Source organism: Taeniopygia guttata, chromosome 3, assembly GCF_048771995.1.
Source record: "Taeniopygia guttata chromosome 3, bTaeGut7.mat, whole genome shotgun sequence".
NCBI classification, from domain to species: domain Eukaryota; kingdom Metazoa; phylum Chordata; class Aves; order Passeriformes; family Estrildidae; genus Taeniopygia; species Taeniopygia guttata.
Window position 1 is genome coordinate 115,367,356 of NC_133027.1, and position 18,880 is coordinate 115,386,235.

The window sequence follows — 18,880 nt, forward strand, 5'->3', positions numbered from 1 at the left end:
ATCTCTTTACGCCTCTGACACAGATGCTATGGCTGGGCTTGTGACTGGAACTAGAACAGCATGTGTAGGGAGGAGATGGGGCTCTAACGTTGCGCCTGAAAAACACCCCAATGCACTCATATGCTCTTGGTCTGCGACACCACCAGTGGGGCTGGGGGCAAAGTCACTCTGGGGCTGGCACAGGCACTCTGCAGCTGGCCTTGTTACTGAAAACGGATAAGGAATTCTATGGCTGAGAACAGGGTGGTGGGCCTTGAATTCCAGTGATACAGGGGCACACATAGTGGCTGGCCATTGCTGGGTGGCAGTCAGATCCCTGCGGGCTGGGATACTGATGGTGGGCTGGCTTTAGAGACCCCGCGCCTGGAGCTGAAGTGCCGCTGAGCTGGAGATAAGGCCAAGATCACCCCGTGAAGCTGGAGAAACGCAGAGCTGGAGCTGAAGAAGAGAGCTGGCAGTATAATAAAGCTTGTGGGTCAAAAGCTGAGATCACTGGGGCTGGGAAAGGGCATTTGTAGGGCGGGTGCTCTAATCACTGCTGGCCTGGCAAAGGGACTGCACACACCATAGGAACCGAAGGGCTGGCACTGGCACTCTGGGGCTGGCCTTGTGTCTGAAACTAGAACAGGATCTGTAGTGAGGAGATGGGGCTCTAACATTGCGCCTGAAAAACACCCCAATGCACTCATATGCTCTTGGTCTGCGACGCCACCAGTGGGGCTGGGGGCAAAGTCACTCTGGGGCTGGCACAGTGACTCTGGGGCTGGCCTTGTTACTGAAAACGGATAAGGAATTCTATGGCTGAGAACAGGGTTGTGGGCCTTGAATTCAAGTGATACAGGGGCACACATAGTGGCTGGCCATTGCTGGGTGGCAGTCAGATCCCTGCGGGCTGGGTTATTGATGGTGGGCTGGCTTTAGACACCCCGCGGGCTGAGCTGAAGTGCCGCTGAGCTGGAGACAAGGCCAAGATCACCCCTGTGAAGCTGGAGAAACGCAGAGCTGGAGCTGAAGAAGAGAGCTGGCAGTATAATAAAGCTTGTGGGTCAAAAGCTGAGATCACTGGGGCTGGGAAAGGGCATTTGTAGGGCGGGTGCTCTAATCACTGCTGGCCTGGCAAAGGGACTGCACACACCATAGGAACCGAAGGGCTGGCACTGGCACTCTGGGGCTGGCCTTGTCACTGAAACTAGAACAGGATCTGTAGGGAGGAGATGGGGCTCTAACATTGTGCTTGAAAAACACCCCAATGCACTCATATGCTCTTGGTCTGCGACGCCACCAGTGGGGCTGGGGGCAAAGTCACTCTGGGGCTGGCACAGGCACTCTGCAGCTGGCCTTGTGACTGAAACTAGAACAGGATCTGTAGGGAGGAGATGGGGCTCTAACATTGTGCTTGAAAAACACTCCAATGCACTCATATGCTCTTGGTCTGCGACGACACCAGTGGGGCTGGGGGCAAAGTCACTCTGGCGCTGGCACAGGGAATATGGGCTGCTTGCGGCGACATCTCTTTACGCCTCTGACACAGATGCTATGGCTGGGCTTGTGACTGGAACTAGAACAGCATGTGTAGGGAGGAGATGGGGCTCTAACGTTGCGCCTGAAAAACACCCCAATGCACTCATATGCTCTTGGTCTGCGACACCACCAGTGGGGCTGGGGGCAAAGTCACTCTGGGGCTGGCACAGGCACTCTGGGGCTGGCCTTGTTACTGAAAACCGATAAGGAATTCTATGGCTGAGAACAGGGTGGTGGGCCTTGAATTCCAGTGATACAGGGGCACACATAGTGGCTGGCCATTGCTGGGTGGCAGTCAGATCCCTGCGGGCTGGGATACTGATGGTGGGCTGGCTTTAGAGACCCCGCGCCTGGAGCTGAAGTGCCGCTGAGCTGGAGATAAGGCCAAGATCACCCCGTGAAGCTGGAGAAACGCAGAGCTGGAGCTGAAGAAGAGAGCTGGCAGTATAATAAAGCTTGTGGGTCAAAAGCTGAGATCACTGGGGCTGGGAAAGGGCATTTGTAGGGCGGGTGCTCTAATCACTGCTGGCCTGGCAAAGGGACTGCACACACCATAGGAACCGAAGGGCTGGCACTGGCACTCTGGCGCTGGCCTTGTGTCTGAAACTAGAACAGGATCTGTAGTGAGGAGATGGGTCTCTAACATTGCGCCTGAAAAACACCCCAATGCACTCATATGCTCTTGGTCTGCGACGCCACCAGTGGGGCTGGGGGCAAAGTCACTCTGGGGCTGGCACAGGCACTCTGCAGCTGGCCTTGTGACTGAAACTAGAACAGGATCTGTAGGGAGGAGATGGGGCTCTAACATTGCACCTGAAAAACACCCCAATGCACTCATATGCTTATGGTCTGCGACGCCACCAGTGGGGCTGGGGGCAAAGTCACTCTGGCGCTGGCACAGGGACTCTGGGGCTGGCCTTGTGACTAAAACTAGAACAGGATCTGTAGGGAGGAGATGGGGCTCTAACATTGCGCCTGAAAAACACTCCAATGCACTCCTATGCTCTTGGTCTGCGACGACACCAGTGGGGCTGGGGGCAAAGTCACTCTGGCGCTGGCACAGGGACTATGGGCTGCTTGCGGCGACATCCCTTTACGCCTCTGACACAGATGCTATGGCTGGGCTTGTGACTGGAACTAGAACAGCATGTGTAGGGAGGAGATGGGGCTCTAACGTTGCGCCTGAAAAACACCCCAATGCACTCATATGCTCTTGGTCTGCGACGCCACCAGTGGGGCTGGGGGCAAAGTCACTCTGGGGCTGGCACAGGCACTCTGCAGCTGGCCTTGTTACTGAAAACGGATAAGGAATTCTATGGCTGAGAACAGGGTTGTGGGCCTTGAATTCAAGTGATACAGGGGCACACATAGTGGCTGGCCATTGCTGGGTGGCAGTCAGATCCCTGCGGGCTGGGTTATTGATGGTGGGCTGGGTTTAGACACCCCGCGGGCTGAGCTGAAGTGCCGCTGAGCTGGAGACAAGGCCAAGATCACCCCTGTGAAGCTGGAGAAACGCAGAGCTGGAGCTGAAGAAGAGAGCTGGCAGTATAATAAAGCTTGTGGGTCAAAAGCTGAGATCACTGGGGCTGGGAAAGGGCATTTGTAGGGCGGGTGCTCTAATCACTGCTGGCCTGGCAAAGGGACTGCACACACCATAGGAACCGAAGGGCTGGCACTGGCACTCTGGGGCTTGCCTTGTCACTGAAACTAGAACAGGATCTGTAGGGAGGAGATGGGGCTCTAACATTGCGCCTGAAAAACACCCCAATGCACTCATATGCTTATGGTCTGCGACGCCACCAGTGGGGCTGGGGGCAAAGTCACTCTGGCGCTGGCACAGGGACTCTGGGGCTGGCCTTGTGACTAAAACTAGAACAGGATCTGTAGGGAGGAGATGGGGCTCTAACATTGTGCTTGAAAAACACTCCAATGCACTCATATGCTTATGGTCTGCGACGACACCAGTGGGGCTGGGGGCAAAGTCACTCTGGCGCTGGCACAGGGACTATGGGCTGCTTGCGGCGACATCCCTTTACGCCTCTGACACAGATGCTATGGCTGGGCTTGTGACTGGAACTAGAACAGCATGTGTAGGGAGGAGATGGGGCTCTAACATTGCGCCTGAAAAACAGCCCAATGCACTCATATGCTTATGGTCTGCGACGCCACCAGTGGGGCTGGGGGCAAAGTCACTCTGGGGCTGGCACAGGGACTCTGGGGCTGGCCTTGTGACTGAAACTAGAACAGGATCTGTAGGGAGGAGATGGGGCTCTAACATTGCGCCTGAAAAACACCCCAATGCACTCATATGCTCTTGGTCTGCGACACAACCAGTGGGGCTGGGGGCAAAGTCACTGTGGGGCTGGCACAGGCACTCTGGGGCTGGCCTTGTGACTGAAACTAGAACAGGATCTGTAGGGAGGAGATGGGGCTCTAACATTGCGCCTGAAAAACACAGCAATGCACTCATATGCTCTTGGTCTGCGACGCCACCAGTGGGGCTGGGGGCAAAGTCACTCTGGGGCTGGCACAGGCACTCTGCAGCTGGCCTTGTTACTGAAAACCGATAAGGAATTCTATGGCTGAGAACAGGGTGGTGGGCCTTGAATTCCAGTGATACAGGGGCACACATAGTGGCTGGCCATTGCTGGGTGGCAGTCAGATCCCTGCGGGCTGGGATACTGATGGTGGGCTGGCTTTAGAGACCCCGCGGCTGGAGCTGAAGTGCTGCTGAGCTGGAGATAAGGCCAAGATCACCCCGTGAAGCTGGAGAAACGCAGAGCTGGAGCTGAAGAAGAGAGCTGGCAGTATAATAAAGCTTGTGGGTCAAAAGCTGAGATCACTGGGGCTGGGAAAGGGCATTTGTAGGGCGGGTGCTCTAATCACTGCTGGCCTGGCAAAGGGACTGCACACACCATAGGAACCGAAGGGCTGACACTGGCACTCTGGGGCTGGCCTTGTCACTGAAACTAGAACAGGATCTGTAGGGAGGAGATGGGGCTCTAACATTGTGCCTGAAAAACACCCCAATGCACTCATATGCTTATGGTCTGCGACGCCACCAGCGGGGCTGGGGGCAAAGTCACTCTGGGGCTGGCACAGTGACTCTGGGGCTGGCCTTGTGACTAAAACTAGAACAGGATCTGTAGGGAGGAGATGGGGCTCTAACATTGTGCTTGAAAAACACTCCAATGCACTCATATGCTCTTGGTCTGCGACGACACCAGTGGGGCTGGGGGCAAAGTCACTCTGGCGCTGGCACAGGCACTCTGCAGCTGGCCTTGTGACTGAAACTAGAACAGGATCTGTAGGGAGGAGATGGGGCTCTAACATTGTGCTTGAAAAACACTCCAATGCACTCATATGCTCTTGGTCTGCGACGACACCAGTGGGGCTGGGGGCAAAGTCACTCTGGCGCTGGCACAGGGAATATGGGCTGCTTGCGGCGTCATCCCTTTACGCCTCTAACACAGATGCTATGGCTGGCCTTGTGACTGAAACTAGAACAGCATGTGTAGGGAGGAGATGGGGCTCTAACGTTGCGCCTGAAAAACACAGCAATGCACTCATATGCTCTTGGTCTGCGACACCACCAGTGGGGCTGGGGGCAAAGTCACTCTGGGGCTGGCACAGGCACTCTGGGGCTGGCCTTGTTACTGAAAACGGATAAGGAATTCTATGGCTGAGAACAGGGTTGTGGGCCTTGAATTCAGGTGATTCAGGGGCACACATAGTGGCTGGCCATTGCTGGGTGGCAGTCAGATCCCTGCGGGCTGGGTTATTGATGGTGGGCTGGGTTTAGACACCCCCGGGCTGAGCTGAAGTGCCGCTTAGCTGGAGACAAGGCCAAGATCACCCCTGTGAAGCTGGAGAAACGCAGAGCTGGAGCTGAAGAAGAGAGCTGGCAGTATAATAAAGCTTGTGGGTCAAAAGCTGAGATCACTGGGGCTGGGAAAGGGCATTTGTAGGGCGGGTGCTCTAATCACTGCTGGCCTGGCAAAGGGACTGCACACACCATAGGAACCGAAGGGCTGGCACTGGCACTCTGGGGCTGGCCTTGTCACTGAAACTAGAACAGGATCTGTAGGGAGGAGATGGGGCTCTAACATTGCGCCTGACAAACACAGCAATGCACTCATATGCTCTTGGTCTGCGAAGCCACCAGTGGGGCTGGGGGCAAAGTCACTCTGGGGCTGGCACTGGGACTCTGGGGCTGGCCTTGTGACTGAAACTAGAACAGGATCTGTAGGGAGGAGATGGGGCTCTAACATTGCGCCTGAAAAACACCCCAATGCACTCATATGCTCTTGGTCTGCGACGCCACCAGTGGGGCTGGGGGCAAAGTCACTCTGGGGCTGGCACAGTGACTCTGGGGCTGGCCTTGTTACTGAAACTAGAACAGGATCTGTAGGGAGGAGATGGGGCTCTAACATTGCGCCTGAAAAACACAGCAATGCACTCATATGCTCTTGGTCTGCGACGCCACCAGTGGGGCTGGGGGCAAAGTCACTCTGGGGCTGGCACTGGGACTCTGGGGCTGGCCTTGTGACTGAAACTAGAACAGGATGTATGGTATGTGTATATGTTTTAATCGTGTAACCAGATGGATTAATAAAAGGCAACACCCGTAGCAAGTTTCTGTTGGATCTGTGTCTGTGAGAAGTGGGCTGTGTGCTGGAGAAGGAGAGCCGCTGTTGGAGAGTTGCAATAGTGACAGGTGTGAGCTGTGAGGATGATGAGGGCTCAGAGCAGCCCCAGGTGCGAGCTATGAGGATGAGGAGGAGGGGGTGGCTCCTGCCGGTGGGAGGTTGTTTTAGGGCGAGGGTTTGCTGCCGCTGGCTTTTGCATGGAGATGCTGGAGAAGAGGAGTTTATGGGGGGCTCCTGGGGCTGTCTCATGGAAGGACGGTGAGCGCTTCGGACAGGGTCCGGGGGATCACCTGGATACGCACTTGGGGATGTGGAGCATTGCTCGAAGGAGGAGCCGAGGGACAAACCATTGTGCCGAGAAGCAGCGGCCAAACAGGTGAGCCGGTGCGCCTTTGTAGCGGGGACTTTTCTCCTTTCCCTTTTGAATTTTGTCCTTCTGAGGTTGAAATGAGGGGGCTGCCCTGTTGTCCCTCCTTTTAAGGGGTTTGGATTGAGGTAAAATTGTGCCTTTTGCCATCATTTGAGGCAAGCCCCTTCTTTTCTGCTCTTCTAGGGGATGCGATGGAAGGGGAGCCCACATTTCTTTGCCCTTGTTCAAGTGAGGTGGGCGCCCGAGCGTGGCGTCAGTTCCGGGGCTTCAAAGGAAGGGAGGCGCAGCTGTGGCAGCGCTGGCAGGGTCGGCATGGGGCTGTGCCGCTGCCTTTGGGGCGCTTCTTCTGCCCCTGGCCCGGCAGCGAAGGGTCCGGCGCGGGAGCCCCGCTGGCAGTGGCTGGGGATGGCCGAGGCGGGAGGGGAGTTTGGCACGGCGGGGCTGCCGCGGGACTGCCGGAGCCGCGCCGGTGCGAGCCGTGCGGAGCCGAGGGGAGCTTTGGCCGGGCCGGCGGGCGGGGCAGGCGGCGCGGGCGCTGCGCCGGTGCCGTCCGCTCCGTCCGCTCCGGGCGCGGGGCTCGGGCGCCGCCGGGGCCCCCCGGGCCCGGTGCCGGCCCCGCCGGGCCGGGGGGAGCGGGCGGGGGTCTCCCGGCGCGGCGCCGCCTGTGCCTGCCCGAGGAGCCGCTTTCCTGCCGGGAGCGCGGCTTCTCATTTTCCAGCGTTCCTGCCTGGGGTGGCTGTGAGGTGGTTCTGGGGAACTTATCGGATCCTTTTCTGTTGTCCGGAGTTGGTGTAGGAGAAGGGCCGTGGGGCACTTTTTGGTTGGTACGGTTCTCGCTTCGGGCGCTGATGACAAGGGGTTTTTTTTGGCTTGAGTGTTGTTGTTTGGTTTCTTTTTGATCGTTTCTTATGTTTTTAAAGGATGTGTTTTTAAAGGCTTACAATGGTTTTTCTGGGTCGTAGCATGAAGAAGAGGGTAGGTTTTTAATTCGGTTGTGGAGGCTTTTATTAGCGTGAGTGCGTAGTGTTTGTTTTGGTGGCTTGAGGTAGTGTCCTGTACTTAATTAGTTAGGTTGTTTGTTTTTTTAATATGTTGATGATTGCATTCTTGTTTATTATATTATAGGGGTTTTATTCATTTGGCTTATTTGATTGCCGTGTGTGTTTTATTGTTGCAGGGAATTTGGGAGTTATTGTTTATGGTTACATTTCTCTTTTGGCGACGTGCTTATTTCTAAGTGGTATTTGTGTTTTGATGGTTTGAGGCATTATGGGTTTATTGAGTTAGGAATAATTATTTTGCTTTGTTAATATGATTTTTTTTTTTTGGTAGTTTGATGTATTTGGTTGTTGTTTTTTATTAGTTTTGTTTTTGGGAACGTGAGTATTTCTATGGTGGATCTTTTTAGGTAGTTATTTTATTTCGGTGGTGAATCTTTTCTTTCTTCGTGGTTCCGATTTTGTTATATCGGTAATTATTTGGTGGTTTTTTTTCGTTCATTTTATAGAGTATTGGGTTCTCTTTATGCGTTAGTATAGTGGTAGAGTTTTGGGGTTTGATTTTTAATTTTTTTTCTAAGAAACGTTCGGGGTCTGTTGTATGGTTTGGAGTATAGTAAGTTAGTTGGCTTTTTTTTTTTTTCTTAATGTCTTTTTGTGATTTGCTGTGTGGGTTTTGTTATGAACAAAACAGCTTGGCTGCGACACTTGGCTTGGGCTAAGTACTGACATTGAAATGTTAATTAGCTAATTGTTCCTGGGAATCACCTACCTCCCCCCACCCGCACTACCATTCTATAGGTCTTTTTAGAAATGTGTGTGTCATTTTTGTGATGTGATAAGAACCGCTAGTGAAAGAAGTGTAGTGCGGGTTTTTTTGCCGGTAGTTGGTTGGCTGTGGAACCTTTCTGAATATTTTGGACGGCATTGTTGGGAATTTGATGCTGTTTTGGCATTTTAGTTTGAGGAACTGGATTAGAACTGCAAAGTTTTAACTCGAATGAAACAAAAGGAATGCATAAATACGAAAATAGGAATATAAAACTTCAATTTTAAATATGAACGGAAAACATATAAATAAAACATGTAACATGAATAATGTTATCCATTACTATTAGGTATTATATTGTTTGATATAGGGTATTTTATATGTTTATATACATATACATGTAGATTATAAATATAAATATGCATTTAGAAACGTATAATTAATACATGTGGATATATAAATATGACAAAATAATAGGAATCAATACAGTACATAATGCATATTTTACTGTATATGTCTTATTATGACACATTATATGTCATAGGAATTATAGCTCGAAATATAGTACCTCAAGATACTGTGATAGAATATATAAGTACTTGTGAAAATCGAAAATAGAAATAAAGAAATATCTAAATATAGTTTAAAGTAAAGGGGATTTTAATTGTCTATTTGGTAGTAGGTAGGGGTTTTATTATAAAAATGATAAATATAAATAAAATAAAATTAGAAATCTATGTATAGAAATATATCCTAAATACGTTAAGAGCTATATAAAATCTCAAAGGTAAGTAACTATAAGTATTAGCGGTATGTACGAAATAGAATTGAAATGAAAATTTATCTATCTTGCTACCTTATTATCTATATAATATATATTTATAGATACATCAATATAAAGGAGTAATGCGCATGTGACTATAATGATGAAAAAATATATGAATATTCAAGTAGCGTTTAAAGAAAGGGATTTTTTTGCTTTTATTTGATTAGAGGCAGGGTTTTAATGGAAAAACGATGAATATACATTTTGTTTTGGTATCTATCTCAATATGGATATCTAAATATGGAATTCTTTTAAGCTGCATCCCAAGCAGATCTGAAGACAAAGGTAGAGAGCTGGTGGATGTAGGTAATCTATGTTTATTGTGAAACTTTAATTTATAACTAAATGGGTCTATAAATTAGCATTGCTTATATATTGTAGTTTCTCATATACATCTCAGGTGATCTCAGACATCAATTTAAACAATTGAGGGCTTAACAGAAGAGGAAATCAAAAGATATTGGTTGATTTCTCCTTGTATGCCAACACAGAAGTATCTGTTCATATTGCTTTTTGAATATAGGGGACATTCTTTGTAATGCACTAAAAAAAAAAATTAAAACCTATTGGGTTGTACAAATTTTTCATTAAAAAATTGTACTAATTTGTGCCAATTTCCTAATACAAAGCTATACTACACTATTATAGTTCTCTAAAAATAGGAAAAATTACTTTTTAATGTACTAGCTGTTCTAGAAGTGCCATATATTTTAGCAATAGTTAGTACATTTTTGTTTTAATGAATACTGTATCATGTGTATCCTGTAAAATTTGCCTGCAAAATAACCGCATATCCAGCAAAGAATCCTGCATAGTTTTTACTATTCCAAAAAACACAATGGAAGAAGAACCATCTGTGTTGAGGGACATCCAGGTGGAAAGCAACTCTTGCAAAGGCAAGGATTTTAGCAACATCCATTTAGAATCTACTTCATAGACTCTGAGAATTTTCATGTGTTTACAGCTGGAAATAAATCTACTGGAAAGAATCTGGGCTTGAATATGTTTGAGCACAACACACATTTTAAATTGTTAATTGTAAATTAAATGTAAATAAAAATAAGTATGAGGAAGAGATAGACTATAAATAACACCATACATCAATCTACAATAAAAATGTACATTTGAACATAAATGCGAAAAATAATGATAAATTTAGACGGAGTTTAAAGAAAGGGATTTTTAAAAAAATTTTTACTTGCATAGAGGCAGGGGTTTATTTTAAGCCCTATAAACCTTTCAGAAATAGAAATCTAACTATAGAAATATGTAAGCAATGTATTAAGCAATGCATAAAAATATGAATTGTAATAAAGGAATAAATGTAAGAAATTATAAAAATACAATTACACATCAATATACATTAGTAATCCGAATGTGAATATAAATATGAAAAATATAAAAATAAAAGAGCTTGAAATGCAGTTTAAAAGAGAAGGTTTTTGCTTTTGGTTCCTGTTGGGTTAGAGGCAGGGGTTTTTTTGCTGGCGTTCTTTTCCGCGCGGGATGTTTTGGGGCATTTGCTGCAGGGCAGGTTCCGGAGGGCATCGCGCCCGTTCTTTTCTGCCGCCGGCCCCGCCCGCGGCCCCGAGGCGAGCGGCGGCCCCCGGCGGTGGCGGGCGGCAGTGCTGCCGCCCTGTGGGCAGAGGGCGGTACTGCAGCCCGCCGCCCGCGGCCGCCATCTTGGGAGTGGCTTGTCGCGGACTCGCTTGACCTTCTCGAGATGGCGCGAAAAGGAGGACGTCGGCATTCGAGGACCCGTGTCTGTTTTCTACACTGCCTGAATGGTCCCCAACGCCGGCGCCCCCCGACGGGATTTTCCGCGGCGGTTCTGGTGCCGTGCACACGGGCTGTGGGGTCAGCAGCACCGCGAGCGTGCGGGTTTTTGGCGGGGGCCGACGGGCATCGGCGTAATACGCCTCTCTCCGTCCAGGTCCCCACGGGCCGCCATCTTGCGAGTCTCTGGTCGCTTGAAAAGTGCTGCCGCCTTGTGGGCAGAGCGCGGTACTGCAGCTCCCCGGCCAGCGCCGGGCCGAAAACCACCGAGACGGGGCGGGGGGGCCAGAGCGGCCCCAAAACCACCGAGACGGGGCGGAAGCGGCAAGAGCGGCCACAGAAACCACCGAGACGGGGCGGAAGCGGCCAGAGCGGCCCAAAAACCACCGAGTTGTGGCGGAAGTGGCAAGAGCGGCTCCAATTACCACCGAGACGGGCCCGGAGGGGCGCGGGGCGGCGGCGAGCGGGGCGGTGTGTGTGAGTAGAGGGGAGCGGTGAAGGCGGCTCCGCGGCAGCGCCGGGGAAGGATGGCAGCGGCGAGGGCGGCCCGGCGGGGCCGGTATCGGCGGGCGGCGGAGGCGCGGTCGCGGCGCTCCCGGGCCGGGGTGGAGCGGCGTCGGAACAGGGCTGCGCCCGCCCCTCCTGCCGCCCTCCTGGGAATGGGTTGAGGCATTATGGGTGTATTTAGGTAGGGATAACGATTTTGTTGGTTTGTAAACAAATGTCAGTTGTTCTGACAGGAACAGGCTGAATGGGGCTGTAGCTCTGCCTACGAGGTCAAGCAGTGATAAGGCCTTGTCAGACCCTGGGAAGTAGAGGATGGGTAAAGAAGTGAGCCTCTGTGTAGCACTTCTCTGTAACAGATTAGCAGCTTCTGTAGCATCATTTCCTAGACATTGAGTGGTCTGGGGCTGGATTAGAAAAAAATTAGGTTTAGTGTGTTGTTTAACAGCTGCAGGTGGAGGAACCTGTGCCTTCTGCTCTCCCCACAGCTGTCTCGGCTGTCACACCTGTCCTGAGGAAAGCCCTGTGGAAGGAGCTCGGTGCCGCAATTCAGGACCCTGAGGCCACTGTGAAACTGCAAATTCTTTCCAAGCTGTTGCCACCTCCGGGAAGCAGAGGGCTGCACAACCTGATGGACTGCCTTCCTGCTGCTCCGGAGAGAGCAGGCAATGAAGAGAGGTGGGCAGCGTGTGTGTGTGTGTGCCTCCCCCAGGGCTCAGTTTGTCCTGGGAATCAGTGTGATAGGAATGGGAGCATTAACAGCGTCCTCTCCTCCGAGAATCTGTTGCTTTGCACTTTGGCAGCAAGACATCTTTAAGATATACAAAACCAAGTTAAAATGTTAATAAGAAAGTCAGCAGCTATCTCTCTGCAGCTGGGCCGTGGCAGATGCCATATCCACGGTGCTCAAAAACTCAGAGGAGCTGCATTCCTGGAGGAGACATCTCTTCTCAGCCTGCGTAAAGGGGTTAGTTGCCATGTACAGCAGCAGTAAAGATGAAGGCAAGCAAGAAGTGGAGAGGTCCGTGCTGCTGAGGCTAGAGGAATTATTGGTGAGACTGCTTATCTGCTTTGCCACAGAGGGACTGTATGCATATGTGTGATTGGGCAGTTGTAATTTTGTAAATACAGATTGGACTCGATTTCCTGTTTTATGGATTCTGGTTTCCATGGAGTTTTCATAGCTTTTTCCGAGTCCTGAGAATCCTTTATACGAGGCAGTTTTGTGTTCTTGATGATGACTTTCTGGTACGAATCCCCTTTGAATGTGTGAGCTTGAGGTATTTAGGAGAAAGAAATCAAAGGTTACCAGTGGAATTAAAAAAAAAAAAAAGAAGTTAAAATTAATTAATTATTATAAATTAATTAATTTAATTTTTAAAATTTAAGTTATCACCTTCTTTTTTAAAAGAAGCTGATAGAGATACTTGTGCCAAGACCCATCTGCCATGCCATCTGAAGTCTGGGGCAAAAGTCTGGTTGATCAGGAATAGAAATCACACTTTGATCTTGAAGAACACTACTTGGTCACTCCCTCTGTATACTGTTGCCTTGGTTTGAGTTCAGTGAACACAGATCCCTGTGACACGCAACACTGAAGGTCCCTGGGCAGTGAATGCCTTTGCGCTCTCATGGCTTTTGCTGAGACTCCCTTGTAGGACCTGGCTGACTCTGCAGGCCCTGGGGCCACCTCACAGGGTCCATCCCATCCTGAGGGTGTTTCCAGCCTGGCGAGGTTGGCACCTGCATTCCCAGGACTGTTGGGATGTGCAGCTGTCAGTCTGCTCCAGGCTCTCGCTGTGACTTGTCAAGTTGAGAATCCTTTTGCACTTGAGGCGTTTGAAGAGTATTGAGCCGCTGGGTTTTTGGAACCTACAGCCCAGCTTGCTTTTTGATTCCATACAGCCCCTGCTCCCAGACCAACAAGTTTCTTTTGAGCCAGGCATTAGGATTGTTGTATCCAAGAGCTTTTTTCCCTGTTAACCTCAGATCATCCCACGTGAGCGTTTGGCTTGCGTGTTCTTAGTGTGTCCCTTGAACAAAAATTGCTGTAGAAGCTCCATGTGCCAAATGTAAACCAACACCTGTTTTTACTTGCTGCACACAGTGTGTGGTTGAAGAAGTGGACCCAGATGACTGGTGTGACCTTGTGAAGACAGGGCTCAAGTAAGTGCTTTCATTTGAATTTGGTTTGGTTTCACCAAGTTCATTTTCTTTGCCAAGTTAATTTTCTTTGCCAAGTTCTCATTTCTTACCCAACTTGTAGCTTCAAGTGGGTTTTCTTGGGTTTGGTTACAGTCTGACTTCTCTGTGATCCTTCTCCCAAAGGTACCGTCACAGAGATGAAACATTTCTGAAGGTCCTGAACGTTGCCATCCAGTTACTATACATGAAAGAATCCTCACTAAGAGCGTAGTCAAGCTCTCCAAACTACACATGGTGGTCACACAGCACTCTCTATTTTTGGCAGCCATCCTGAGGTCAAGAGAAGATGATTGCATGAGCGTCCAGACAAAAGGTATTTTTTAGTCATCTTCTTCCCATCCTAAACACAGCTAATCTTCTCTTTCGTGCATTATATTCTTTCCATCCAGTAACACATCCACCCATGTAAATACTTGCAGAGTTATTAGCAGTTCCAGAATACTGGCATTTAAATTGTACCTCTGCTTGGATCCAAATGTTACATTCATTTTATGCTGGTTGTAAAGACTTCTGTTTTTAAAACTAGTGGAAAGGCGGGTTTGGGTTTTTGTTTGCTTATTTGTTGTTCTGGTATTTTTAACCCAGCTGAAGTCTTGGATTTATTCTTTTGGTTTCTGAGGTACTTAGTGTAAGATCACTGAAGTGCACATAGATCCTGTGATGTTTAAGCCTTGGCTACAGGTGACACAGGCTTCTGAAAATGGAAATGGCCTTGGCAGAGTAGCAGCTGTGAAGCGAAGCAGAATTAAAATGCATGAGAGCAGAAGAACCAAGTGAAATGGTACTTCTGGGTGCTGTGTGCTCCTCTGGCCTCTGCCTGCTGTGAACACTTTGTGTTGCAGCTCGGTGTAGTCCAATTCAGTGTTTGTTTGGTTTGATTTTTGTGTGTAACAAAAACACTGCTCACTTACTCTAAACAAATTCCCTCCTTTACTGGACACATCCTGGAGTGGGACCAGACTCCCCCTCACCCTGGAGGAATTCCCTGCTCCTCTGGAGAGGGGTGAAGCCAAAGCTTAGGAGCAAAGGCAAACCACCAAACCAGGGGCATTCTATATATATCCAAATAAGGGGCTCTGTCTTCCTGCTTTTCCTGTAGTTCTCCTTCCTGGTTTCACCTGGCCTGGAAGGATGGGCATGGCCTGTATTTATCATCTGAAAGTGGTGTTACTAAATCTGTCCAGAGGTTCTGATTACAGACACTCATTTTCTGCCAGAAAACATTTTCATTTCATTCCTTTCACCCAGGATGGCTCTCTGTGGTCTCAGACAGTGTTCCCTGGGAGGAAGGGCAGCCTTTGCCTCGCCTGCACAGCTCAGGTGGATGTGACAGAACTGGTGTGGCCTGACAAGGCATGAGCAGCTGTCTGTGCACTGGAGTGCCTTGAAACCTTTCTCTGTGAGGTTTTGGACACTTTCCTCTTTGGGATTTCTTGTGACACAGCACCAGGTATCCCTTCCTTTGTATAAAGTACCCTTGGTAAAGGATTGAATGACGGACAAGTGGGGCCATGGATAAAAATGGTTCTGTTAAAATTAGGCTAAGAATGCAATAGAGAAATGAGCTTCCTTTTAATGAAATAGTTAGGAATAAAAATGCTTTTATATTTGAATTGGTGTCCCCTCTCACGGATAAAACCCCATGGTGAGCAATCACAGCAGAAGTGTGAAAGCCGGGATCTTTTGACTTCCACAGAGGGCTTAATGCTCTTTTCCTCCTCTCTTTCAGGACAGGAGAAATCATTAAGCTCCTCCCATCTTTGCCAGAAGCTTCAGTGTTTAAGCAGCCAGAGCCAAGAGGCTTCAGCACCAGGGGGGTGCACTGGAGGGCTCCTGGTCCTGCCCATGCTGTGGGGTAAGTCAGAGGGACGCAGGGTTCCCCTTTTCCTCTCTGCTGGGATTAAGTGCCTCGGGAATGCCATTTCTGACAGCCCAGCCGTACCCCTGTGTGCTGGGAAAGGGCAGCAGGGAAGAGGCAAATGCCAGAGTTCCTTGGGGCTGACGGAGCTGTGGTGTTTGGCTGTGCCCAGGGGGGCAGGCTGGGCATTGTTCGGGCACCCAAGGACTGGTCTGGGGCTGGGAGCCCGGGGAGCCGAGCTCTCGGTGCATTCCCAGCTCTGCCAGCTGCTGCAGGGCTGGGTGCCAGCCTCTGCTGGGGCTGGGGCAGGAGCTGCAGGGCAGGGCTGGCAGGATTTGGGAGCAGAGGGAGGAAAATGAGGAAGGGTGCTGGGCGGCGCTCAGCCTGTGCTGGTGTCAGCGCAGCCGTGCAGGGCGCCGGGATCTGGGGTCAGCTCCGGCTCTCCTGGGGTTCAGGGTGCAAGGTCGGAGGGACTGGGTTTATCTGTGGCTTTCCAGGCCAGCAGGAACAAGGGGAATGTGGTGCCAGAGCTGTGTCCCATCGGGCTGCGCTTCCCTCTGAGCACAGAGAGTCTGGGCTGAGGGGAGATTGCTGCGAGTGCCCCGTGAGCAATCCAGGGAACTCGGAATTGCATCCGCTGCTGGGAACACTGCCTGAGCTCTGCTCAGGCTGTGTCTGCGAGGAGTGGGATTTGGGCTGCAGAGGTGCTGCTGGGCACAGAAAATGGAGTAAATCCTCTCCAGGGACGTGCAGAGAAGGACAGTGCAGCAGGGAAGGGGAGTATTTACAAACTATATCAGTATTTCTCCCAGAACAGGGAGAAATGGGGTAGAGCAGAGATGGGCTGGTTTGGTTTTTTCTGGGCCGGTTATTCCTTGTGCACTGTTTTAAATCTGTTGTAGGTTTTAATCTCCAGTCTCTTTCCAACAAAAGCTGACAGAAATTTAGGTTCAGGGTTAGAAGTTGGGTCCATTCACTGCAAAACCTTGCCCAGGCTGGAGGACTGGGGTGATGGCTGCTCTCAGCAAAGGTTACCTGTGAATACCGTGTCAGATTTCCCTCAATGCTGGGCAGAAAAGGTGAGGGTTTGGATCAGGAATTCTGCAAACAAAGCCTGTGTGATGTTGGTTTATTGTGTTTTTCAGGGAGCCAGGGCTGGCACAAGGACTCGTGCAGGTGCTGCTCTGGCACTGGAGCTGTTGCCCTGTGGAGCCATTTTAAAGGTGTGATTATGGAACATTTTGGAGGCTGTTTCTGGAATTCCATTTGTAGCTGGACCTCACTCCGAGTGCAGCAGTCCAGGTGAGGGTTCTGACCTCTCCAGACTTGTGCTCACCTTGGTACAGCCCGGGGCTGGAGCAGTTTTCCAGGGAAGTGGAGATGGCTGAGGATGGGTGCTCTGGAAAGCAGGGACCTGCTGGGATTTGCATTTGCAAAGCTGCCGTGAAGTTTGTAAAACCAGCAGGAAATTCTAATTCCTGTGGTTTTTGGGGAGGAGGTGCAGGTCACCCTGAGAGCTAGATCAGAACTGGTTTGTGGTAAGGAGTCTGAGGTGTGTAAGTGCCACAGCTGGTATGAGCTGTGTGCTAAATGCAGTCCCAGCCCCAGAGGGAGGCTGATGGGCTCTGCTCATTGCTGTCCCCAGCTGTCCCCAGCCCGCTGCTCCCCCGTGGATCTGCTCTGGATTCGGGCTGTCGGTGCTGGAGCGCCCTGCTCCCTGCAGGGCCCTGCCCCTAACCCTCGCAGAGAGAGAGAGCCCTGCTGGCCAGAGTGATCTTTTTTCATTTTTTCTCCCTGTGCTGTTAGCAAGGAAGGGATGGGACTGCTCTTGGGCCGGGAGCACTCAGTGCTCAGGTGAACACCCGCCTGGGAGCGTGAGGGTTTGCAGAGCGAGCAGCTGCTGCGGCTCAGGAGCAGCCACAAGTTCTTTGTTCCAAGGCAGGCCAGAACTTTCTAACCCCGGGGTTTATTTGGCTTTTGGAACCCAGCACCTCTGCTCAGTTCTGCCGCACTGAGGGTACTTTTGTTCAATGCCTTCTGTTGGAACTTGTCAGCTCTCAGTGTAGCGCACACAGCCCCAGCCCTGCCCTGCAAACCCTTCCCCATCGTGCCCACACAGTTTCCTCTCTCACTCACTCGGGGCAGGCTCCTACTGACAGCCACAGAAACAGAAGTTATTTTATGTTGTTTTATTCTTTTCCTGCGTAATGCCCGTGTCTTGTATTGGTACATCAATCCCAGCTTCTCCCGAGGCTGCAGATCAAATCTTTCAGTGTCTGTGGGAGTTTCTGGTTTTCCCATTCCCATGTCTTCCCCCTCTCTCTGTATGAAAAAAAAAATTTATTGGTGGATTTGTTAAGCATTTGTTGCATGTATTAACATACAGAAGGTGTTATCATTAGTATTATTATTGTAATAATATAATTAAAATGTATACTTTTGTTACAAGATTTTTAAATTATGGTGTTAAATTTTATTTATTGTTATATTTTATTAGTTATTCTTATTTTTGATATTTCTTAAAGTTGTACACTTTAATAAGTAGATTTGGTGTTTTAGATAAATGTATACCTTTTATTAAATTTTTATATTTGTATGTTAATAAAATAATTTTTTTTTGTTTTTTGTAAAACTGCGTATTTAATAGTTTTATATTTGTTTAAAAGTTATTTAGGGTAAGGGATGTCGAATTAGATTGTTTATTTAGATAATATTTTAATTGATTTAATTGTTTTAGTGTGGTTGAAGTAATAGGTGGTATAAAAACTGATGCTACCATTTTGATTTTAAGTTTCAAAGCTTAAAATTACTTTTATATTTTGATTACTATTGATGGATAAATGACTTTTTTGTTTTAAATTGGTAGCTATTTTAATATTAAGAGTTAATAATGTAAGGGCTTTTTAATTATATGGACTATTTGTAATGGTTTTTATTGGTATCTTAAGTAAGTAAGTAAAGAATGGATTTTTTTGAGTAGTGCTAGATAAATGCAAAGCATTTAAACTTGAAACTTTAGTTAAAGTTACTTAAATGTTTGTTTTTGGTTGGTTAATTGGTAAAGTGACATAATTAAAAGTAAATAAAGTAGAGTAGAAGTAAAATATTTGATAGAATTTCATAATTTGTAAGTTACTAAATAAGATTTTTATAACATTGCTTTTTATATTTATAAAGAAACTTACAGTTTATATATTTTGGTGGGTGTAGTACACGATCTTAGGTGTAAGTTGCAAGTCTTGTGTAATCTGCGTTTGTATTTCCATAGTGTAATTTGTCTTTGTATTTACATTGGTGTTTTATTTGTGGAGCGGTGAGTGTGTTTTTTGTGTGATCTGATTTTATGTTTCTTATTGAAATTTACTTGGGTTTTTGTACTTGTTGAGATATAAGTAAACTTTATG

At 48.8% G+C, this 18,880-nt stretch overlaps 1 protein-coding gene across 3 annotated transcripts; it reads left to right on the top strand.

The window, feature by feature from the left end:
• Nucleotides 1–6,716: 6,716 nt before the first annotated feature.
• Nucleotides 6,717–17,934, top strand: LOC140680265 (uncharacterized). 3 transcript variants are annotated; one of them, XM_072927698.1, is made up of 5 exons: nt 6,717–6,910; nt 11,067–11,386; nt 11,902–12,091; nt 12,288–15,473; nt 16,622–17,934. In XM_072927698.1, the coding sequence occupies exons 1-4, from the start codon at nt 6,732–6,734 to the stop codon at nt 12,514–12,516; spliced, it is 918 nt and encodes a 305-aa protein (XP_072783799.1). In that variant the 5' UTR covers nt 6,717–6,731; the 3' UTR covers nt 12,517–15,473; nt 16,622–17,934. The 3 variants fall into 3 exon arrangements, with proteins under 3 accessions (XP_072783799.1, XP_072783801.1, XP_072783800.1); XM_072927700.1 differs by having other exon boundaries at nt 13,521–15,473; XM_072927699.1 differs by having other exon boundaries at nt 6,800–10,990.
• The last annotated feature ends 946 nt before the right edge of the window (nt 17,935–18,880 follow it).

Excerpts from the sequence above, each read along its gene's own strand:
- LOC140680265 (XM_072927698.1), top strand. The coding sequence starts at position 6,732 with ATGGAAGGGGAGCCCACATTTCTTTGCCCTTGTTCAAGTGAGGTGGGC. Across the intron at positions 6,911-11,066 it reads CCCTGGCCCGGCAGCGAAGG|GTCCCCACGGGCCGCCATCT; the intron begins GTCCGGCGCGGG and ends CTCTCCGTCCAG. Across the intron at positions 11,387-11,901 it reads CGGCGAGCGGGGCGGTGTGT|CTGTCTCGGCTGTCACACCT; the intron begins GTGAGTAGAGGG and ends CTCTCCCCACAG.